Genomic DNA, 18,606 nt, shown 5'->3' with positions numbered 1-18,606 from the left:
ATGTGCTAGAGTTTGTTTTTGTTTTTGTTTTTTTTAATCAAAGGAGAGACTTGGGAAGGAATTTAGCACTTCCTCGGGCCTATGGCTCCTCCTGTGTCTGTGAAATCAGCCATCTTTTATGGCTTGAAGACTTAGAAATATTAGTAAGAAATGAGAAGATGAAAGTAAACAAAACAGCAACAGAGTTACCAGAAGGATATCAAGAAAGATGAATTGCTGAATGCAGTTTTCCAAATTGCCTCTTAACTTCTAGTCTAGGTTCTTTTGGGATTTAATAGGATTGTTATCCCATCCTAGTCTTACCTCCAGATGTGGACCCTCTGTTGCCAGAGTCCACTGTCTTGCCTTGTAACTGCCCTGGCCCTTCAGCTTCTTGCCTGGCTCTGAAAAATTGCTCACCTCTGCTTGAAGTTGTTTTGTTCTGACTTTGTTATATCCCTCTTGGAGGTATCTGAGGTAATGGAGGTTTTTTTTTTCCCCTCTCAACCCATTTTTCTTTGATTTGATGCTTCCTCCATACTTTTTTTTTCTTTTAGTAATTGATGATATCTTTCCACTTAAAGTCTTCCTCTAATACTTACTTGTGTTCTGAAGATGACGTTGGGTTTGCACCAGAGCACAAGGTCTGGCAGCAGCTACAAGTTAGAAAGGCTTTGTGTTTGACAGACTGCATGTCTGTGATCCTAAGGATCAGCCTAGCTTATCACCATGGAAAGGCTTATCACCAGGCATGCCTTAGCTGATGAATTTTTTGGACACAGCAGCTTATTGTATTTTGCCTCCATCTTGCTGGTCAAAGGAATTTCCCCATTCACACCTGCAAACCCTTGGTTCTCTTTCTCCCTGTGTCTGCTCTGTCCTACTTTAGGCTCCAACATGAAGGTTGAAGGTTATCGGAGATGGAATGGATTTTGGACTGTTTAGTCTGTAACTCCCTCATTTTAAAAATGTGGGAACAGGCAGAGGCGGGGAAGGCACTTTGTCTAAGGTCACACAAAGAGTTAGTGGCAATAGAACTAAAACCTCAGTCTCCTGACTCCCATTCCAGGCTTGTGTCTGCCATACTGCGCTCCTTAACAGTTCTTTAAATGTTGTCAGACCAATTTGTTACTTTATCAGCTCTCTAAGTTCTAACTTGGCTATGTTATGTCCTATTCGTTAAGAAAGAAGGAGGTCTGTAGCTTCAGACTCCTGCTGCCTCTCCTAAACCTCCCATCAGAACAGCTAAAACCTAGTAACTGGACTAAGGCCAATTTCCTCTCTCTTTTAGTTTTCCTGCTCACTCTCTGGATGAGAATTTCATATGTCATAAAATAGCTGCCAAGGAGAAATGAGCAGAGAATTCTGAAATGGTCCAAGTTTCTCATCAGAAAGTTATCAGTCAATAGGTCTAATGAGTGCTCGTTTGGGCTCATCATTGGACTAAGTGCTGTGACATGGGGAATTGTCCCAGTTCTCATGGAAATTATAATCAAGTTGGAAAGATATAATTCATAAAATTATAATGAATAGTAATACATGTCAGTATTTAATCAAGTGCTGAATTGTATGGTAAAGACCTTAAATGCTGGTAATTTAGAAGAAAGCGTGATCAGTGAAGAATAATTGAGGGAAATTTCAGAAAGGAGGCAGAATTTGACTTGGCCCTCGAAGCCTGGTAGAATTGAGGTCAGGGGAGGGGAGACTGGCTTGAATTCCCTAGACCAGTATTGTCAGAGATCTAGTACTTGAAAGTTCTAATGCCTTTTTTTCTTTCTTCATGACTGTTCTCTAGTAACAAACAGCTTCAGACCAAGCTAAGTCAGTCCAATGTTCAGATAAATAAGTGAACATTTACCGAGCACTTACTGTGTATGGGGCCCTGCAGTAGTTACTGGGGCTTGAGGAGGGGATGAAGAGAAGAGGGCTGGTAGAGGAGACAAGGTATGTACACAAAAAGTTAACCGGCAATAAAGGTGCTATAGATGTGCCCATGACTACTTAACGTTAAATAATAAGAACTCAGAAGGGAAATAAATGTGGGCTGAGAAGGCTTTATGGAGAAGGTAGGGCTTGAGCTGGGCCTGAGAGGATTTAGAGAGGCAAGTGGAGAAGCACATCGGAGGTCTAATGATAGGAATGTCCATGGCCTGTTCATAGAAAGGAGACCATATGACTGGAACCTAAATATAGAAGAAGCAGTAGAAATAAAGTTGGAAAGTTAGGGTCTGGCCAGCTTTGGGGATGCACTGAATACCAGGAAAGGAGGGTGAGTTGAAAATCAGAGCAAAAAGCTTGGTCACTGACCATAAAGAAAGAGTACTGACTTTCTTTTCAAGGTAAGTCTCTCAAGTGAAATGGGAGTGGGTCCAAGGTTTTGGTGGTGGAGGGTAGGGTAAGGAAGAGTGAACCAAGGGTTAGTAGAAGTTGGGCAGAAAGTACTATTAGATTGGGAACTGTGTGTGGCCAAAACAGGAGGACCCCAAGAAGTGCCCTGGGCAGGGGCTTAAATTAGAAAGCGTTGACAAGACTTAAAAAATGATTGATGGTGCTCTAAGGGCTCCCTTGCTGCGCTTTCCACTAGCTATTCCCTCCAGAGCCAAATTTTTGTGCCAGCTCATTATGGCCTGGGCTTGGGGATCTTCACTGACACTCTGTACTATGCAGTCAACAGGGCTGGGGCTCTTCCCGATAACTCCTCTCACAACTTTCACACTGGTAAGGATTTCCTTTTCACTGGGGACTTTAAAATATTGGCCTAATAGCGTAAGACAAATGGAGTTTTCCCCACCACCTCATGTGTGTGTATTTGTGTGTATGTGTGTGTATGTGTGTGTATGTAACATGCTTTCTCTCCATGGTATTCACTCTTCCTGTGCCTCACCTTACAATTCCCACCTGTCACCAGGAAATGCATCTGACATCTCCGCATCCCATTGACCTCTCCCCTGGGCCAAACCTTTCCCTGTCCCAGAATGACTGTCACCAGCCATTCTTCTGTGGCCCTGCTGCCTTTTCCTTGTCCCCAAGAGAAAAGATTGCTAGTTTTGGCTTAGCTTATAAGCATCTGAGGAAGATGCCTTTTAGCTGCTTGAGTCTCTTTCCTGGAGAAGATCTACCAGCATGTAACCCATTGCCATCCTTCCCTGCCACAGGTCCCCCTCCCCGCAAATAACCCAGAACACCACAATTAAGCACAACAGTCCCCTCTCAATTATCCACATGTGGCTTTGTGGATTTAGTGAAACAACTGACATAACACCAGCCTAACTTTCTTGTTTTCTGAATACCTTTCCATTGTGGTCAGCTTAGACATGCTCAGGGAAGGCACATTTGTTTAAATATTAACCTTTGAACAAAAGGAGTATAATTAAAATAGTACAAGGGGAAGCTCTGGACTGGGAGTCAGGAGACCTGGCTTATGTTTCTGAATCTGCCACTAATTTATTGTGTGACTGGGCAAGTAACTTGCCCTTTCTGGCACTTAGTTTCCCCATCTACAAAACAAGGAGACTGAACAAGACAATCTGTAATGACCCTTTTGTCCTGTAGTTCTAGAATTAAGAAGTATCTATCCATAGGCTCAGAATTGAAAGGAACCTCAGAGATCTTCTAGTCTAAGCTATATCCAAGCAGGAAGCCCCTCTACATATCTTCTCAAATAATCACCTGCCTTCCTGTCGAAGACCTCCAGGGATGGGGGGTTCATGGCTCTAATTGTCAAGAGGTTTTCCTGAACATTAAGCAAAAAAGTCTCCCTTCCTATTTTTCAGCCATTATTCCAAGTCCAGCCTGAGGAACAAGCAAAGCAATCCTTCTACATGTCAGTCCCTTCAAGTACCTGAAGACAGGGCAGCTAGGTGACGCAGTGGATAGAGCACCAGCCGTGGATTCAGGAGGACCTGAGTTCAAATCCAGCCTCAGACACATAACACTCACTAGCTGTGTGACTCTGGGCAAGTCACTCAACCCCACAAAAAATACCTGAAGCCATTGTATCCTCCTAATTCTTCTCCCTAGTTCCTTCAGTCAGTCCTCAGTTTTTTCCCCTTCTTGGTTGTCCTCTGGACAGTTTCTCCATGACTTCCATAAATGTGGATCCCCAAATGGAACAGGTGTGTCCTTACCAGGACAGCCCTTTCTCCTTCCAGTTACTAGTCAGATATTCAAATGGATCTGAGAGCTTTTTGATGTTGGTCAACAAACATTTATTAGATGCCCAAGCACTTAATGATGCTAGATCCTTGTGCACTATTGATACTGCCTCTACTGTGGCAGATTACAACCCATCTATGCCCACCGATCCTGTGTAACTCCTGTCTATATCCTTCCCTAAGATGGACCCCCAGTGAGCTGGGGCCCTTCCTCACTTTCTCCTGACCTGAGGATTCCAGGGGAGCCCACATGTCCACTGGTTATTGTTCTTCCCATATGGCCACCCTCTCTTTTTGGATCATACGTTTCTTTGTTGTCATCCTTTACTCTGGTTCTTCATAGTTCCTTATTTGCTATGGATTGTGGTCTATTCATATCCACTGTGTTTCTTCATTGCTCTCCGATACTAATTTTTAATTCTCCAGAGACTATAATGTTCTGTGATGTTTTTGCTTTTCTTTGCATCCCTCAATCTTAACACAGTGCCTGTCATATAGTAGGTACTTAATAAATGCTGTTGATTTTTCTGACTGACTTATAGCCATGCAACAACACTGGCAGAATATTACTATTAAAAAGATGCCTCTGCTGAATGTTGGCTGTCTTTGTAACCCTGTTGATTCTTATTAAGTTTGCTAAAACCTTCATATAGTTTCCCAGTCTCTCTTGATTTTTTTTAAATCAACTTTATATTTATCCCTTTTATTTCAGTTTGTTGTAATCTCTTTGGACCTTGATTCTGTCATCCAATATATTTAGACCCAAACACAAAACCTGAACAATTCATTCCAAAAAAGCAAGACCATATAAATGAGGTATTAGTCACTACTTTATACTATCTACTGCTCTGGACTTGTCTACATTATGACTTGGCTTCCATTTGTGCAGATCACTGAGGTTTCCCCATAATGGATACCCATCTGCTTGTGGGGCCCAAGTAGGAGCCCTACCAGCTCTGGTGCCTACCCTGTGGGAGAGCATGTGCTAATAATTCATTCTGGTTTGGTAGAACTCAGGGACGTAGGGAGGGAAGGGAGCCTCAGTGCAGGTTCCATTTCCCTGATATAGAAAATGGAGGCTGAAACCCTAATAGCAGGTGCCAGAATTCTCTTAGTGACCCATACCTTGCTTGATTTTGTGACCTTTGCCCCCACTGCCACCTGTGTCTGCTCCCAGGTAGGCAGAGACAGGCACAGGTGTAATGCTAGCAGTTAGATTTTGCCCAAGGGCTCTTAGGCTTGGGAAAATATGTGTGTGTTTTTTAGCAATCTTGGCTCTCTCAGTACTCTTTCTGCTCCCTTCCCCACCCCACCCCCACCCAGAGAATAGTAAATTGGTCTTTCTAGTTAGGTACCATCCCAAGTGAGTGGCCCCAACATAGGGTGGAGTGAGAGGTGGAGGAAACAAGGGCCACTCTATTATCAGACAACTGCCAAACTTGGCTTCTCACACACTATATATGCCTAACAGCCCTAGCGGGGCAGCCAGTGGGTACAAACACACACTCAGACACCATGGGGCACCCAGAGTTGGTGGTCATCAGCCTGATCTGCTGCCTAGCAGCTGCTAGTGCAGCAAAGGTAAGTAGGGACTGAATAGAAATTGGGAAATTCTTTGGTGATAGGAACAAAAGGATGTTTTTTTTCTTCCTGCTAAGTCAAGGTCTTCTCAAGACTCAATGATACGCAATAATGCTAGTTTATATCCTATAATGCTTTGGCCCTTTCTTCCCAACAACCCTATAAAGTAATTAGTATAAAAATGACTATGACTCCCATTTTAGAGATGGGAAAACTGAAGCTCACTCAAAGGTAAGATTTGCTTACAATCACCCAACTAGTAATTGGTGGAAGGCAGGACTGAAACCTAGGTTTTTTGCTACCAGTGTTTTGCCCTTTATATTTGCCGTTCAAATTTCTCTATCTTCAAATACGCCTCCTCTCCCTCATCATAGAATTTCATAGTGGTAAAGGACCTCGGTAAGCATTTAGGTCAACTCATGCCAGAGCAGGAATTCTTGCCACAAGGTACCTAACTGACCTAGTCTCTACTTGAAGACATCCAATGAAGGGCCACCTGCTGTGTCCCGAAGCTGGCCCCATCGCTTATGAAAAGGGCAGCCTTCCTCTTCCTCTCAGGCTGCCCTTCTCTCGGGTCTGTCCCTGATCTTATCTGCATTACCCTGGAGCTGAGGTGTTTAGGAAAGAGAGAACAGCACTCACAATTGACTGAGTTCCTCTATCATCGAGTGCTTACTAGATGCTGTTGGTCAGAGTTTGTGGGGGAAGGAAGGGAAGAAGGGACAGAAGGAGTGAGGTAGGGAGGGGAGACAGAGGACAAAGGGAAAGATTGAAAGAAGGCAGATGGGAAATGTGGCTGTGGGCTAAGTAACCCTTTGGCCTCTAGTCTTCCCAGTTTTGATCTTCCTCTTATTCATAAGAAATTAGGGGGTAGAGGATGGGAAAGTAGACACTTTGCAATAGCCACTGAGCAGATATAAGAAGCAGCAGGAACTTACCCCCGCGTCTTTACTCGGGTCCCAAGGCTTCCTTGTTTCATTGGACAGGGGTGCCTCCAAGATGACAATGGGGTAAAGTCACCTTCGCCATCAAGGGAAACACTGGGGAACCTGCCCTACTCATCTTTGGGAGTTGAGGAAGGAACCAGCAGTGTTCTGAGCCCTTGGACACTGCCCACTCAGATCCGGAATCATAGAATTTTATCTTTTGAAGTGACATGAGAGGTCATCTGGCCCAACCCATACCATCCTTTCCCGAGCAGGACTCCCTGTATGATTGCTGACAAGTGATCTAGCATTTGCTTGGAGATCTCTAGTAAAGGGAAACCCGCACGTCCACAGGTAGCCCCTTCCACGTTAGAAGCTTTTTCTCTTCCATAGAGCCCAAATCTTTCTCTCTACAACTTCTCCCCATTCCTCCTACTTCTACCCCTTGGGCCGTGCAAAAAGTCTGATAATCCCACTTCCACCTAATTGCCCTTCAAGCTACCAGAAGACAGCCATTATGTGTCCCTTAAAAGTCTCTTCGCCAGGCTAACCATTTAATTTAACTTAATTTAATGAACATTTTAAAGTGCTTAATACCTTCAAGGTCCCATGGATATAGAAACAGATAGTTGGCACTTGAAGAGTTTACAATCCACAGGTTATAATCCGCAATTCCTATCCCGCTTTATATCTCTAGTTCTTTCAACTCCTGCTCACAAGATCATTGGACTTTAGAGTTAGAAAGGACTTCAGAAATCATATAATCCCACTCCCTTATCTTCCAAATAAGGAAACAGGGAAAAGGGGAAGTGACTGGCCTAAAGTCATAAAGATAGTATGGAGCAGAATTGGGATTGATTCGAGGTCTTCCACTCCCAATTCACTGCTCTTCCCACTACCCTAGACTTTCTCTGTGATGGGGTCTGAGCCTCCTCTTCGACTTGATTGCATCCCTCCTAAAATGTAACACCCAGAACTGTACACAATATTCCAGATTGAGGAGAGTACAGAAGGAGCCGCCACCACCTCCCTCGTTCTCCACACTATGTATCTATTAATGCAACCTAAGATCATATCAGCTGCATTGGCTGCTACATCACATTGCAGACTCATACTGAGTCTGTCATCTACTAACCTCCCTTCCACCCCAGTTATTTTTCATGGGAGCTTCTTTCTAGCCACATCCACCCCTATCCACCCTTCCCATTCATAGGCAATGACTTTTTTCTTAACCCAAGTGCAAGATTTTACATCCTTGTTCAATTCATCCTTAGATTCAGCCCATCATTTCAGCGTAATTTAACAGATCCCTTTCTCCCATCTGTCCTCTTATCTCCATTCACACAGGCACTAGCCTAGCAAACCCCTTATCAACTCACTTTTGACTACAATAATAACTACTTCATTTGTCTCACTGTTTCCAGTCTCTTCCCCCCTTTATTCAGTCCTCCTCACCATTGACTGACAAAATAATATTCCTAAGGCACGAGTCTGCCCATGTCACTTCCCTGCTCAAAAGCCTTCAGTGGCTCCCTATGACCTCTAGGATGAAGTACCAAATCCTCAGCCTGGCTTTTAAGGCCCTCCACATTTTGGCTCCTGTCTACCTTTCTAGCCTCATTTGGTTTTCTATCCCTTCAGAATTTAGAGTTGGACAAGACCTCAAGAGATCACCTTGTTCTACGTCCTCATTTTGCAAATGAGGGAACTGAGATAATAGAGAAAGAAAGTACCTTGCCCAGAGTTACGCAGCAGAACTGGGGTGCTTAACCAGATCTCCTGATAGTAAAGCTGGTGCTTTTCCCAATATATTTTACTGTAAGTTAATGGTAGCCTTTCCTTTAGAAAACCTCTAGTACAAACTACTAATACCTGGAAACTGGGATCTTGATAACCCAGTAAGTAATCAGGTCTAGGAACCCAAGACCAAATAGAGTTTTCCTGGGTTCAGTGTAGGGTCAATCTATTGCACTTTCATTTAAAAAAAAAATTAGTTTAGCAGCTAAGTGCCATCAGTGGGACTGGAATCAGGAAGACCTGAGTTCAAAAACAGCTTCGGACACTGTGACTCAGCTCTGTGACCCTGGCAGGTCACTTAACCTCTGCTCCAGCAAAACAGGGATAATAAGAGGACCTACCTTGAAGGGTTGTTGTGAGGATCTAGTGAGATAATATTTGTAAAGCACTTCGCACAGTAGGTGATGTATAAATACTTACTCCTTTCCATCCTTTCCTAGTTGGGAGCCGTCTACACAGAGGGAGGCTTCGTTGAAGGTGTCAGTAAGAAGCTGAGTCTCTTTGGTGGCTCAGTGGATATTTTCAAGGGCATCCCCTATGCTGCTGCCCCCAAAACCCTGGAGATCCCTGAGCGCCACCCTGGATGGGAAGGTGAGAGAGTAGGAAACACCAAATTATAGGAAGTGATCAATTCCATGAGCCAGGGGACCCACCCAGCTTCAGATTTATTTCTCCCTTTTCCCTATAGGAACCTTGAAAGCCAAGGAATTCAAGAAACGATGCCTTCAAGCCACCATCACTCAGGACAACACCTACGGCAGTGAGGACTGCCTCTACCTCAACATTTGGATCCCACAGGGGAGGAAGGAAGGTCAGGGCTGGGGGAAGGGAGACAGACAGCCTGTCTACACTGGCATAGAAACCCTCTCTTTTCCAATCTTTTCCTTTCCTGCTAGGAAGAAAGAACTCTGGAATTCTAGATATTCAAATAGATCTAGAGTCTATTTCCTAAAATTCAATTCAATAAACATTTATTAAAAGTGCCTGCTTAAAAATAAATGAAACTCTGTGTAACACACTGATGATAGATTAAACATAGCACCGCCCCTCTCCTAAAAGAACTATCTGATGGAGATGGGGCGGGTTATGACAGATAACAGAATAAGTCCAAGAGAGGTCCAGACAAAGTTCTATGAGGAGGGAGAGAGATCACTTTCCTCTGGAGTTGGTCATGGAAAGCTTTATAGAGAAGAAGGTACCTGAGTTGGGCTTTGAAGGAAGGATGAGGCCTCAGTAGATAGGTGGATGGATGGCTGAAGATAAAGACTATTCTAGGGGTATAGGGTGAGCAAAAACATGGAGGCAAGAAAGGAAAGGACAAGAATAAAGCAGGACAAGTAGTCCTATTTGGCTGGAACCAAATGTGAAAGGGATCATTATGACATAAGGCTGGAAAAGTAGGGTGGAACCAAATTGTGAAGGCCTTGCATTTCATGGTCAGAAATTTACACTTCGTTCATTGGGAAGTGTAGAGTCACTGAAGGTTGCCTTACTGGTGCCAGGAAACCCAGAGACTGGAGGAAGAGGTTGAGATTAGAAGGGTAAACCTGGACTATGCAGTCCGAAGAAGAGTATATGTCTGAGCAGGTAGAGGTCTGCTAGTTTCTGATCCCAGGACTGAGATTCTTGAGAATACTCTCTGCTGCCTGTCCAGTCCCCTGAGTAGCAATCCCTTCATCCCAAGTTCACAGTCCCTAGATCCAACATTCCCTCCCTTTCATACTCCCATGGGAGGCTCCAACCTATGCTTGGGATCACAATGCCACATGCGGCATAGCCCTTTTCTGTCTCTCTGCAGTGTGAAGATGCTTAGCCCTAACTAAAGGCTTCTTTCCCCAGTATCAGTCCAATTCTCCCCTTAGCTCTCATCCTTTCTTGACTCTTTCTTTAGTTTCCAGCAACCTGCCAGTTATGATCTGGATCTATGGTGGAGCCTTCCTGATGGGGGCCAGCCAGAGTGCCAACTTTCTGAATAATTACCTGTATGATGGGGAGGAGATTGCCACCCGAGGAAATGTCATTGTGGTCACCTTCAACTACCGTGTTGGGCCCCTGGGCTTCCTTAGCACTGGAGACTCCAATCTGCCAGGTACTTGCTGGCCCTTTGAGGTCTTGGAGGAGGGAGACCAAACAGTGGGGCAGTTATTGTATTCCACACAAATTTTTGTCCTATAGGAGCTTTCCTCCCTTTCTGGGGAGCTGTTCCTATTCCTATTTTCTTGAACCGAACAACTTCTAAAAATGTCACTGTTTATAAAATCCTAGAATGCCAGGGATGGGTGAGTGGGACTAAAGTTAGGGGAGTCATAGAATATTACAGCTGGAAGGGACTTGAAATAACATCTGGCCAAGCCCACTAAGGAGACTGAGGACATCAGGACCGCCCTGAGGCCAGTCAGTCAACAAGAATTTAATAAGTACTTACCATATGCCAGGCAATGTTTTAAAGATTGGAGAAAAAAAATGCAAAAACTTGGTCCCTGCTCTCATGTTACTCACATTCTAATGGGGAAGACAACATAACTAAGTACTCTATACAAGATGGGCAAGCTAGGTGGCACAGGGGATAGAACACTGGTCTTGGACTCAGGAAAACTCATCTTCATGAGGTCAAATTTGGCCTCAGACACTTACTAGCTGTGTGACCCTGGACAAGTCACATAACCCTGTTTGCCTCATTTTCCTCATCTGTAAAATGATCTGGAAAAGGAAATGGCAAACCACTCCATTATCTTCGCCAAGAAAATCCCAAAATGGAGTCATGAAGCATCAGAAATGACTGAAACAACTGAACAACAACAACACATACAGGATATATACCAGAAGGTAAAGTGAAGGTAATCTCAGAGTGGAAAGCACTAGCAACTAGAGGGATGAGGAAAGGCTTCCTAGAGAAGCTGGGTTTGAGTCAGAGGAAGCCAAGAAGAGGAAGAGCATTCAAGGGGCAACAGCCAGGACAAATGCATAGAGGTGGAAGGGGGAGTGTCTGTTCTGTGTTTGGAGCAGCAAGTAAACCAGTGAAGCTGGATTGTAAAAGATTTCGTGGTGGGGACTAAAGCATTAGAAGAATGGAAGGGTTCAGGTTGTGATTTCATGTTTGATCCTGAAGGTAATAGGGAGCCACTGAAATTCACTGAGTAAGAACAGAGGGATAGCGTGGTCAGATCTGTGCTTTAGCAAAATCACTTTGGCAGCTGAGTGGAGGATGGATTGGAGTAGAGAGAGACCAACAGTGGAGTTGAGGAAGCTATTGCAATAGTACCGCTGTGAGGGTCTATGTTAAGATGCTCTGAGTGGTGAAAAGACGTATAGGAGAGATGTGATGGTAGAAATGAAAGGATTTGACAACAGATTGGCTATATTGGGTGAGTTCATGTGAGGAGTTGAGGATGACACCAGGGTTGTGAGCCTGGGTCACTGGGAAGACAGCAATGTCTTTGAGAGTGATAGGGAAGTTCAGAAGAGGGGAAGGTTTAAAGCAAAAGATAAGGAATTCTGTCTGGAATGTTGATTTTTTTTTTTTAGGCAATTGGGGTTAAGTGACTTGCCCAGGGTCACACAGCTAGTAAGTGTCAAGTGTGTGGTCTGAGGCCAGATTTGAACTCAGGTCCTCCTGACTGTAGTAGAATGTTGATTTTTGAGATACCTATGAAACTTCCATTTTGAGATGTCCAAAATTCAGTTGACAATTCAGAATTGGAGCTCAGGAGAGAGATGTTGATTTGGACAGGCTCAGCACCAAATTGGTTGCCAGGGGATGAATTTCTCAGCCATAAGAACCCTTAAAAACCATTTTTACTAAGTCATAGAAAGCTTTGATCGGGGTACACTATAGGTGTACCATAGGTCACATATTTGTATATAAGCATATATGCATGTGTGTGTATGTGTGTATGTGTGTACATGTGTATATATACACATATATATGTTTGTGTATATACAGACAGACATGACCTTGGGCAAGTCACTTAACCTCTCTGGGTCTCAGTTTCCTCATCTGTAAAATGAGAGGGTTGGACTAAATGACTTCTATGGTCCTTTCCAGTTCTAACTCTATGATCCTATGTATATGTACATGTGTGTACATGTGTGCACATGTATATATTTATGCACGATGTTAAGGAATTGAAAGGACATCGAATGACTCTGAAGGAAGTCTGGTCTGCTTGTTTCTGAGCCCGAGGCAGACTAGTGTTGCTCACTATTCCCTTCTTGTTTTCCCTTCCTAGCTTCTCAGCAGCAATTCCCTCATTCCAGGGTCAAGGTCCCCAGTCATACCGCAATGTGTATGTGTATGTATGTATGCATGCATGTATGCATGTATGTATATACAAATCTATCATTAGACCCACCACACATGTATAAATATGAATATGTATGTATGTACTTATGTATACTCACATATATGTATGCTTTATAAATAGTATTACTGTAGCACTTGAAAATCACTTTGTATCAATAGTAATGAAGGGCAGAGGAGGGCAAAAAGAGAAATCTGGGGGCCTAGTTCTGCCCTTCCATAGACTATCCTCCAAAAAGCAAAGTCTTTGAAATTTTAGTTGAGTTTTCACTTTGGGGTCCTTCACTTGGGAGGAGGAGGAGAGGGCTTGGAAATTAACTGGACTGGATAGGGTGGGTCTGCAGTCAGGAAGACCTGAGTATGAATATGACCTCAGACACTTACTGGCTGTGTGATCCTGAGCAAACCATTTAGCCTCTGTCTGCCTCAGTTTCCTCAACTGTAACACAAGTATGATGATAGTAACAGCACCCACCTCACAAGGTGGTTGTGAGGATTAAATATTTATAAAGCACTTAGCACAGTGCCTGGGGCACATAGTAGGCGCTTAACAAATGCTTATTTCCTTCCTTCCTTTTTTCCCCTGTCAGGTAACTTTGGCCTTTGGGATCAGCACATGGCTATCGCATGGGTGAAGAGAAACATCGCAGCCTTTGGTGGGGACCCCAACAACATCACCCTCTTTGGGGAGTCAGCTGGTGGGGCCAGTGTCTCCCTCCAGGTCTGGGACTTTGTTGAACGTTAGAAAGATCTGCTTCAACCCTCCCTCCCTCCCCTCTTCCTATGCCCCCATAGTTCCACTGTTCTCCAAAGGGGTTGGGGGAGGGGAGTCCAACAGACACATCTGTCCTATGACATGCTCCTGTAAGCAGCCCCATTCTGCTGTCCTGGGTGTGAGCCATGTGAGAGGTAGGAAACAAGGAGGGAGAGGGAATGAGGTAAGGCTTATCTCAGGGAAGGACAGGATTCCTGAGATTCCACTTCATCCCGCCCTAAGCCAGGAAGCATCAATTGTGGCATAGTCTGTGCTTGTAGCACACTCTCTATGTCATGGCTTTCAAATGAAAAATGGGAAGAGAAGAAAGTGGGAGGGAAAGAAGGAAGAAGAGAGAGGAGTGAGAAGGAGAAAGAGGGAACAGAGGGAAGAAGAAATGGGGCCAAGGGATAGGGAACTTTGGGTCCCACCTGAACCAGTGCCTTCATGTTGCAGACACTAACCCCCCACAACAAGGGCCTTATCAGGAGAGCCATCAGCCAGAGTGGTGTAGCCCTAAGTCCTTGGGTCATCCAGAAAAACCCCCTCTTCTGGGCCCAAACGGTAAGAAACCTGCAGCTAGAGGCCATCTCTGCCCTGCTGGGATGGGAGTGGGGAAGGGCTGGGTAGCTCAGCTGCTCTGGATCAGCATCAAGCTGGATGCTTCCTTCATGTGCATGTAATATGCACAGCTCTTGCAGTATTTATTGCATGCCCAGAAATCTTTCTCCAAACTCAGGAGTAACTACCGAGTCAGAGAAACTATCCCAATCTAAAAACATACTGGTTCAACTCTTCCCCCAGATACCCATCCTCTCCCTTCTCCAATCTTCCTTAAGGGTGGGGGAGGAACTTGCCACTCAAGGCTGAAGATTTTAGGGTTGGGGTTCCTCTTTCTAACAGATTGCCAGCAAGGTGGGATGCCCATTGAATGATACCGCCAGGATGGCCAACTGTTTCAAGATCACTGATCCCCGAGCTCTAACTTTGGCCTATAAGGTGCCTCTGACAGGCCTGGAATGTGAGTGGGGACTGTTTAGGAGTGGGTGGGGGAGGGTGGTACACACTGCTGTCCAAATTCTGAGCCTCAGTTTCCCTTCTTTGCTAAATGAGTGGGCTGGATGAAGCAATTTCTAAAGTCCCTCCAACTCTAACATTCTTGTTCTGAGAGACAGTTTTGGAGGACTCGATCATAAATGAGAATAGAACATTACTATTCGTAATACTTGTAGCAACATAAAATAACAACAGTGAGGTTCATTACGTTTATAACTAACTACACCAAAAAGTTTGAATTTCTGTAGAGCTTTCTTTCTTGCAGATCTCCAGATTTGTGGTGGCATTTATTTAACTATTGTCTCAATTATCACAATTATCCATTTAGTGCCTTAGGATCAGTATAAGGCATAGTTCTTTGATTCCAAGGACAGAATGAAACAAATTATCTTAGTGTGCAGTAAGAGGGATTTAGTTTAGACATAATCTGAGGGCAACTAGGTGGCGCAGTGGATAGAGTACCGGCCTTAGAGTCAGGAGGACCTGAGTTCAAATCCAGCATCAGACATATAACACTCACTAGCTGTGTGACTCTGGGCAAGTCACTTAACCCTGATTGCCTCAAAAAAAAAAAAAAGGACATATCTGAATGAAAATTACACCCCATCTCTGAAACACAGCCACCTCCCTAAAAGGCAGAGAGAGGGACTAGATGAAGGGCATTCTAATCACCTCCTGTTTCTCCTTTACCTGTACCAGACCCTGTGCTGCATTATCTGGGCTTTACACCAGTCATTGATGGAGACTTCATTCCTGAAGATCCAGTCAACCTCTTTGCCAATGCAGCTGACATTGACTACATTGCCGGCATCAACGACATGGATGGTCACATGTTTGCCATGGTGGATATGCCCGTCATCAACAATGCCTTCAAAGACATCAAAGAGTGAGTAACCAGGAGACCTCCAGAAGTTCAGGCCTGCTGTATGTGTGAGGGGATGACTATGGAGGGGTGGATGTAAGGGAAACTCACCCAATGGTCGCATTCAAAGCAAAAGCAAATACTTAGTACGCATTTATGCGCCCAACCTAGTGCTAAGCATTGAAGAGGGAACAGGTGAATAGGACTGTATCCCTTCCTTCAGGGAATCTGCAGTCTAACTGATGAAAGAAGACATAAATAGATAAGCAGCTAGTAAACGTGGATCAAGACAAGAAGAGTAAACTGTTGATTGTCAAATAAATGGAACAGACAATGAGTGCTCTAGAATTTCCAGGACATGGTGGAGGGATCATTCTGGGCTGGTGTGGTTGGGAGTTAAGATTTTAACTAGATCTGGAAGGATGCTGGAAGGGAATTCCAAGCCAGTACATGAGAAAAAGTATGGAGATGGGAAAACACATTAATGTTTGGAAAATGAGGAGACCTGGCTTGGTTATTGTTCTGGAATTAGAGTAGGTCACAGAAAAACACTGGACTTCTTTGGAGTGTAGTCAGCCATGTTTCCAGTGGCCTGAGTTAGGAACCTATTCTAATGGCACTTTTTTTCAGGGGAGATGGGGGAAAAGCCCAAGTCTTTGGACCTTCTGTTCTTAAGCCTGATCACTTAGTTATATGCCTGGTTAGTTCTGAGAAGGGTATCTGGTCAAAGAAAAAGGACCTATATGTATAAAAATTTTTATAGCAGCACTTTTTGTGGTGGCAAAGAACTGGAAATTGAGGGGATGCCCATCGATTGGGGAATGGCTGAACAAGTCATGGCATATGATTGTGATGGAATACTGTTGGGCTATAAGAAATGATGAGCAGGATGCTCTCAGGAAAACCTGGACAGACTTGATGCAATGTGAAGTGAGCAGGAGAACCCTGTATACAGTAGTAGCAGCCATCTTGTACAACGATCAACTATGAGCAATACAATGATTCAAGACAATTCTGAAGGACTTATGGCAGAAAATGCTGTCTGCCTCCAGAGAAAGAACTGGTGGAGTCTGAATGCAGATGGAAGAATACTTTTTAAAACTTTCATTTTTTTTTGTTCTGTGTTTTCTTTCACATGGCAATATAGAAATATGTTTTGCACGACTGCACATGTATACTCTATATCAAATTGTCTGCCTTTTCAAGAAGGGGAGAGGGGAAGGAGGTAAGGGAGGGAGAGAATTTGGAACACAACATTTAAAAAGAACAGCAAAAGTTGTTTTTACACATAAGTGGGAAAAAATAAAATATTTAATAAAAACAGAAAAATTGATTATAGGTTTGCCTTAAAAAGAAAAGAAAGAAAGGTATCTGATCCTAACTATGCCTACTTTTTCACTGTAGTGAAGACTTTTACGAGCTGGTCTCTGGCCTCACCCTAATGAAAGGTCTTCCTGGTGCCACTGCCGCCTTTGACTTCTACACCCAATCTTGGACACAAGACTCATCCCAAAAGACCAAGAAAAAGACTGTGGTGGACTTTGAAACTGACATCCTCTTTCTGGTGCCCACAGGGATTGCCTTGGCCCAGCACCTTGCCAATGCCAAGTGAGAGAGCATCCTGCTTGTGTGATGTAATCGAGGGGATACGGTGGTAGGGGGCTCCCTTTGGACAACTCTGCTTGTCCACCTGTCGAACTGAGTCCTTGCCCAGTTCTGCCACTAGTTAACCATGCTTAACCTCAAGCATATTGTAACCTCCCTAGGTTTCACTTTGCTTCTTGATAAAATGAGGCAATTGGCCTAGCTAATTTCCCAAGATGTCTTTTACCTCTACAATTCCATGTCCATATTTAAATTCTTCTTAAAAGTCTCATTTTAACTTCCTTTTTCTTTCTGAATGGAGAACACAGCTGGAGGCCTTCCTCTATACACCACCTGTATACTGGAAGGCCTAAGGCTAGTCCTTCACTTCCTCTTCCTTAGTCTGAATAATTCCAGTTCCTTTTGATTCTGAAATGAATTTCACAAACTCTTACATTAAGTTAAACTGCAGCCCATTCTTCCCCGGCCCCTTCTCAGATCCGCCTTCCCCTTGTTGACTGGGCTGTCCCAGGTGAGTCTCCACATACTGAAGTTATTTCATTCAATCCCACAGGAGCGGCAGAACTTACAGCTACCTGTTCTCCCATCCTTCTCGAATGCCTTTATACCCTGACTGGGTTGGGGCCGACCATGCCGATGACGTCCAGTATGTCTTTGGCAAACCCTTTGCAACCCCCTTGGCTTATCGGGCCCAGGACCGAACTGTCTCTAAAAGCGTGATTGCCTACTGGACTAACTTTGCCAAAACTGGGTAAGATCTGAGGGGGTGAGACCTAGGGGACAGCTTCACCACTGGATTCTAGGATTGGTCACTAGTTCTTAAATAGGATGTAGGAAGAGCATGTTTTAAGCTTACAGATTTTAAACAGTTAAATTTATAAGCCATAAATCAAGAGTTTCACCAACACTCCTGAAAGCTGACCTCACTGGGGCTTTTTTGCTTTTCTTAAAGGGACCCCAACATAGGCAATTCTGCAGTCCCTACCCATTGGGATCCTTATACTGCAGAGAATGGCAGCTACCTGGAAATCACCAAGAAAATAGATACTGAGTCCATAAAACAGCACCTGAGAACCAACTTCCTGCAATTCTGGACCCTCACTTATCAGACCCTCCCCACAGTGACCAGTGAAGACCAAGTTCCTGACATCAAAGTTGCTGAAGACAAAGTTCCCGAGGATGACGCTCTTATAGCTATGGCAGCAGACTCTTGAGGTGACTGCTCCATTTCTCATAGTGGCTGACTTCACGTAACCCCCAAATTGGTCCTGTGCCCATTCACCAGGAAGTCAAGTGCCCATGAGGGCCAGAATCTAGCAGTGCCCACCCTGGCTTTCTGCCCCTTCCCCCTCACTGCCTTAATAAAGTCTTGTTGCTGTCTATCATATCTCATTCTGCCCTTACTCTAAGGCAAGGGTATTTAACCTGGGATTTCAAAAGAGTCCACGAATCTGGTTTTAAAAAATATTTTGATGAATTGTATTTCAATATGATTGGTTTCCTTTGGAATCCTATGTGTTTTATGCATTTTAAAACACTGAGATAGGGTGCATACAAAGTTAAGACTCACAAAAATTAAGAACCCCTGCCCT

General features: G+C 44.1%; 1 protein-coding gene across 1 annotated transcript; it reads left to right on the top strand.

Moving 5' to 3' along the window:
• The first annotated feature begins 70 nt into the window (after window positions 1-70).
• CEL (carboxyl ester lipase) lies at window positions 71-18,401 on the top strand. The gene is made up of 11 exons (XM_020982003.2): window positions 71-5,714; window positions 8,878-9,028; window positions 9,126-9,248; window positions 10,329-10,526; window positions 13,328-13,458; window positions 13,948-14,055; window positions 14,395-14,512; window positions 15,247-15,433; window positions 16,814-17,017; window positions 17,568-17,765; window positions 17,967-18,401. The coding sequence occupies exons 1-11, from the start codon at window positions 5,649-5,651 to the stop codon at window positions 18,226-18,228; spliced, it is 1,746 nt and encodes a 581-aa protein (XP_020837662.1). The 5' UTR covers window positions 71-5,648; the 3' UTR covers window positions 18,229-18,401.
• Window positions 18,402-18,606: the final 205 nt, after the last annotated feature.

Source organism: Phascolarctos cinereus, unplaced genomic scaffold (genome assembly GCF_003287225.1).
Source record: "Phascolarctos cinereus isolate Bilbo 61053 unplaced genomic scaffold, phaCin_HiC Scaffold_2;HRSCAF=192, whole genome shotgun sequence".
Taxonomy (NCBI): domain Eukaryota; kingdom Metazoa; phylum Chordata; class Mammalia; order Diprotodontia; family Phascolarctidae; genus Phascolarctos; species Phascolarctos cinereus.
Note: the sequence above shows the minus strand (reverse complement) of the source record. Positions and strands in the feature narration are given on the sequence as shown.

What these genes read in the sequence shown, in the direction of transcription:
- CEL (XM_020982003.2), top strand. Translation starts at nt 5,649, where the DNA reads ATGGGGCACCCAGAGTTGGTGGTCATCAGCCTGATCTGCTGCCTAGCA. An exon ending in GCGCCACCCTGGATGGGAAG is followed by an intron (nt 9,029 to 9,125) that starts GTGAGAGAGTAG and finishes TTTTCCCTATAG; the next exon opens with GAACCTTGAAAGCCAAGGAA. An exon ending in GCCTCTGACAGGCCTGGAAT is followed by an intron (nt 14,513 to 15,246) that starts GTGAGTGGGGAC and finishes TACCTGTACCAG; the next exon opens with ACCCTGTGCTGCATTATCTG.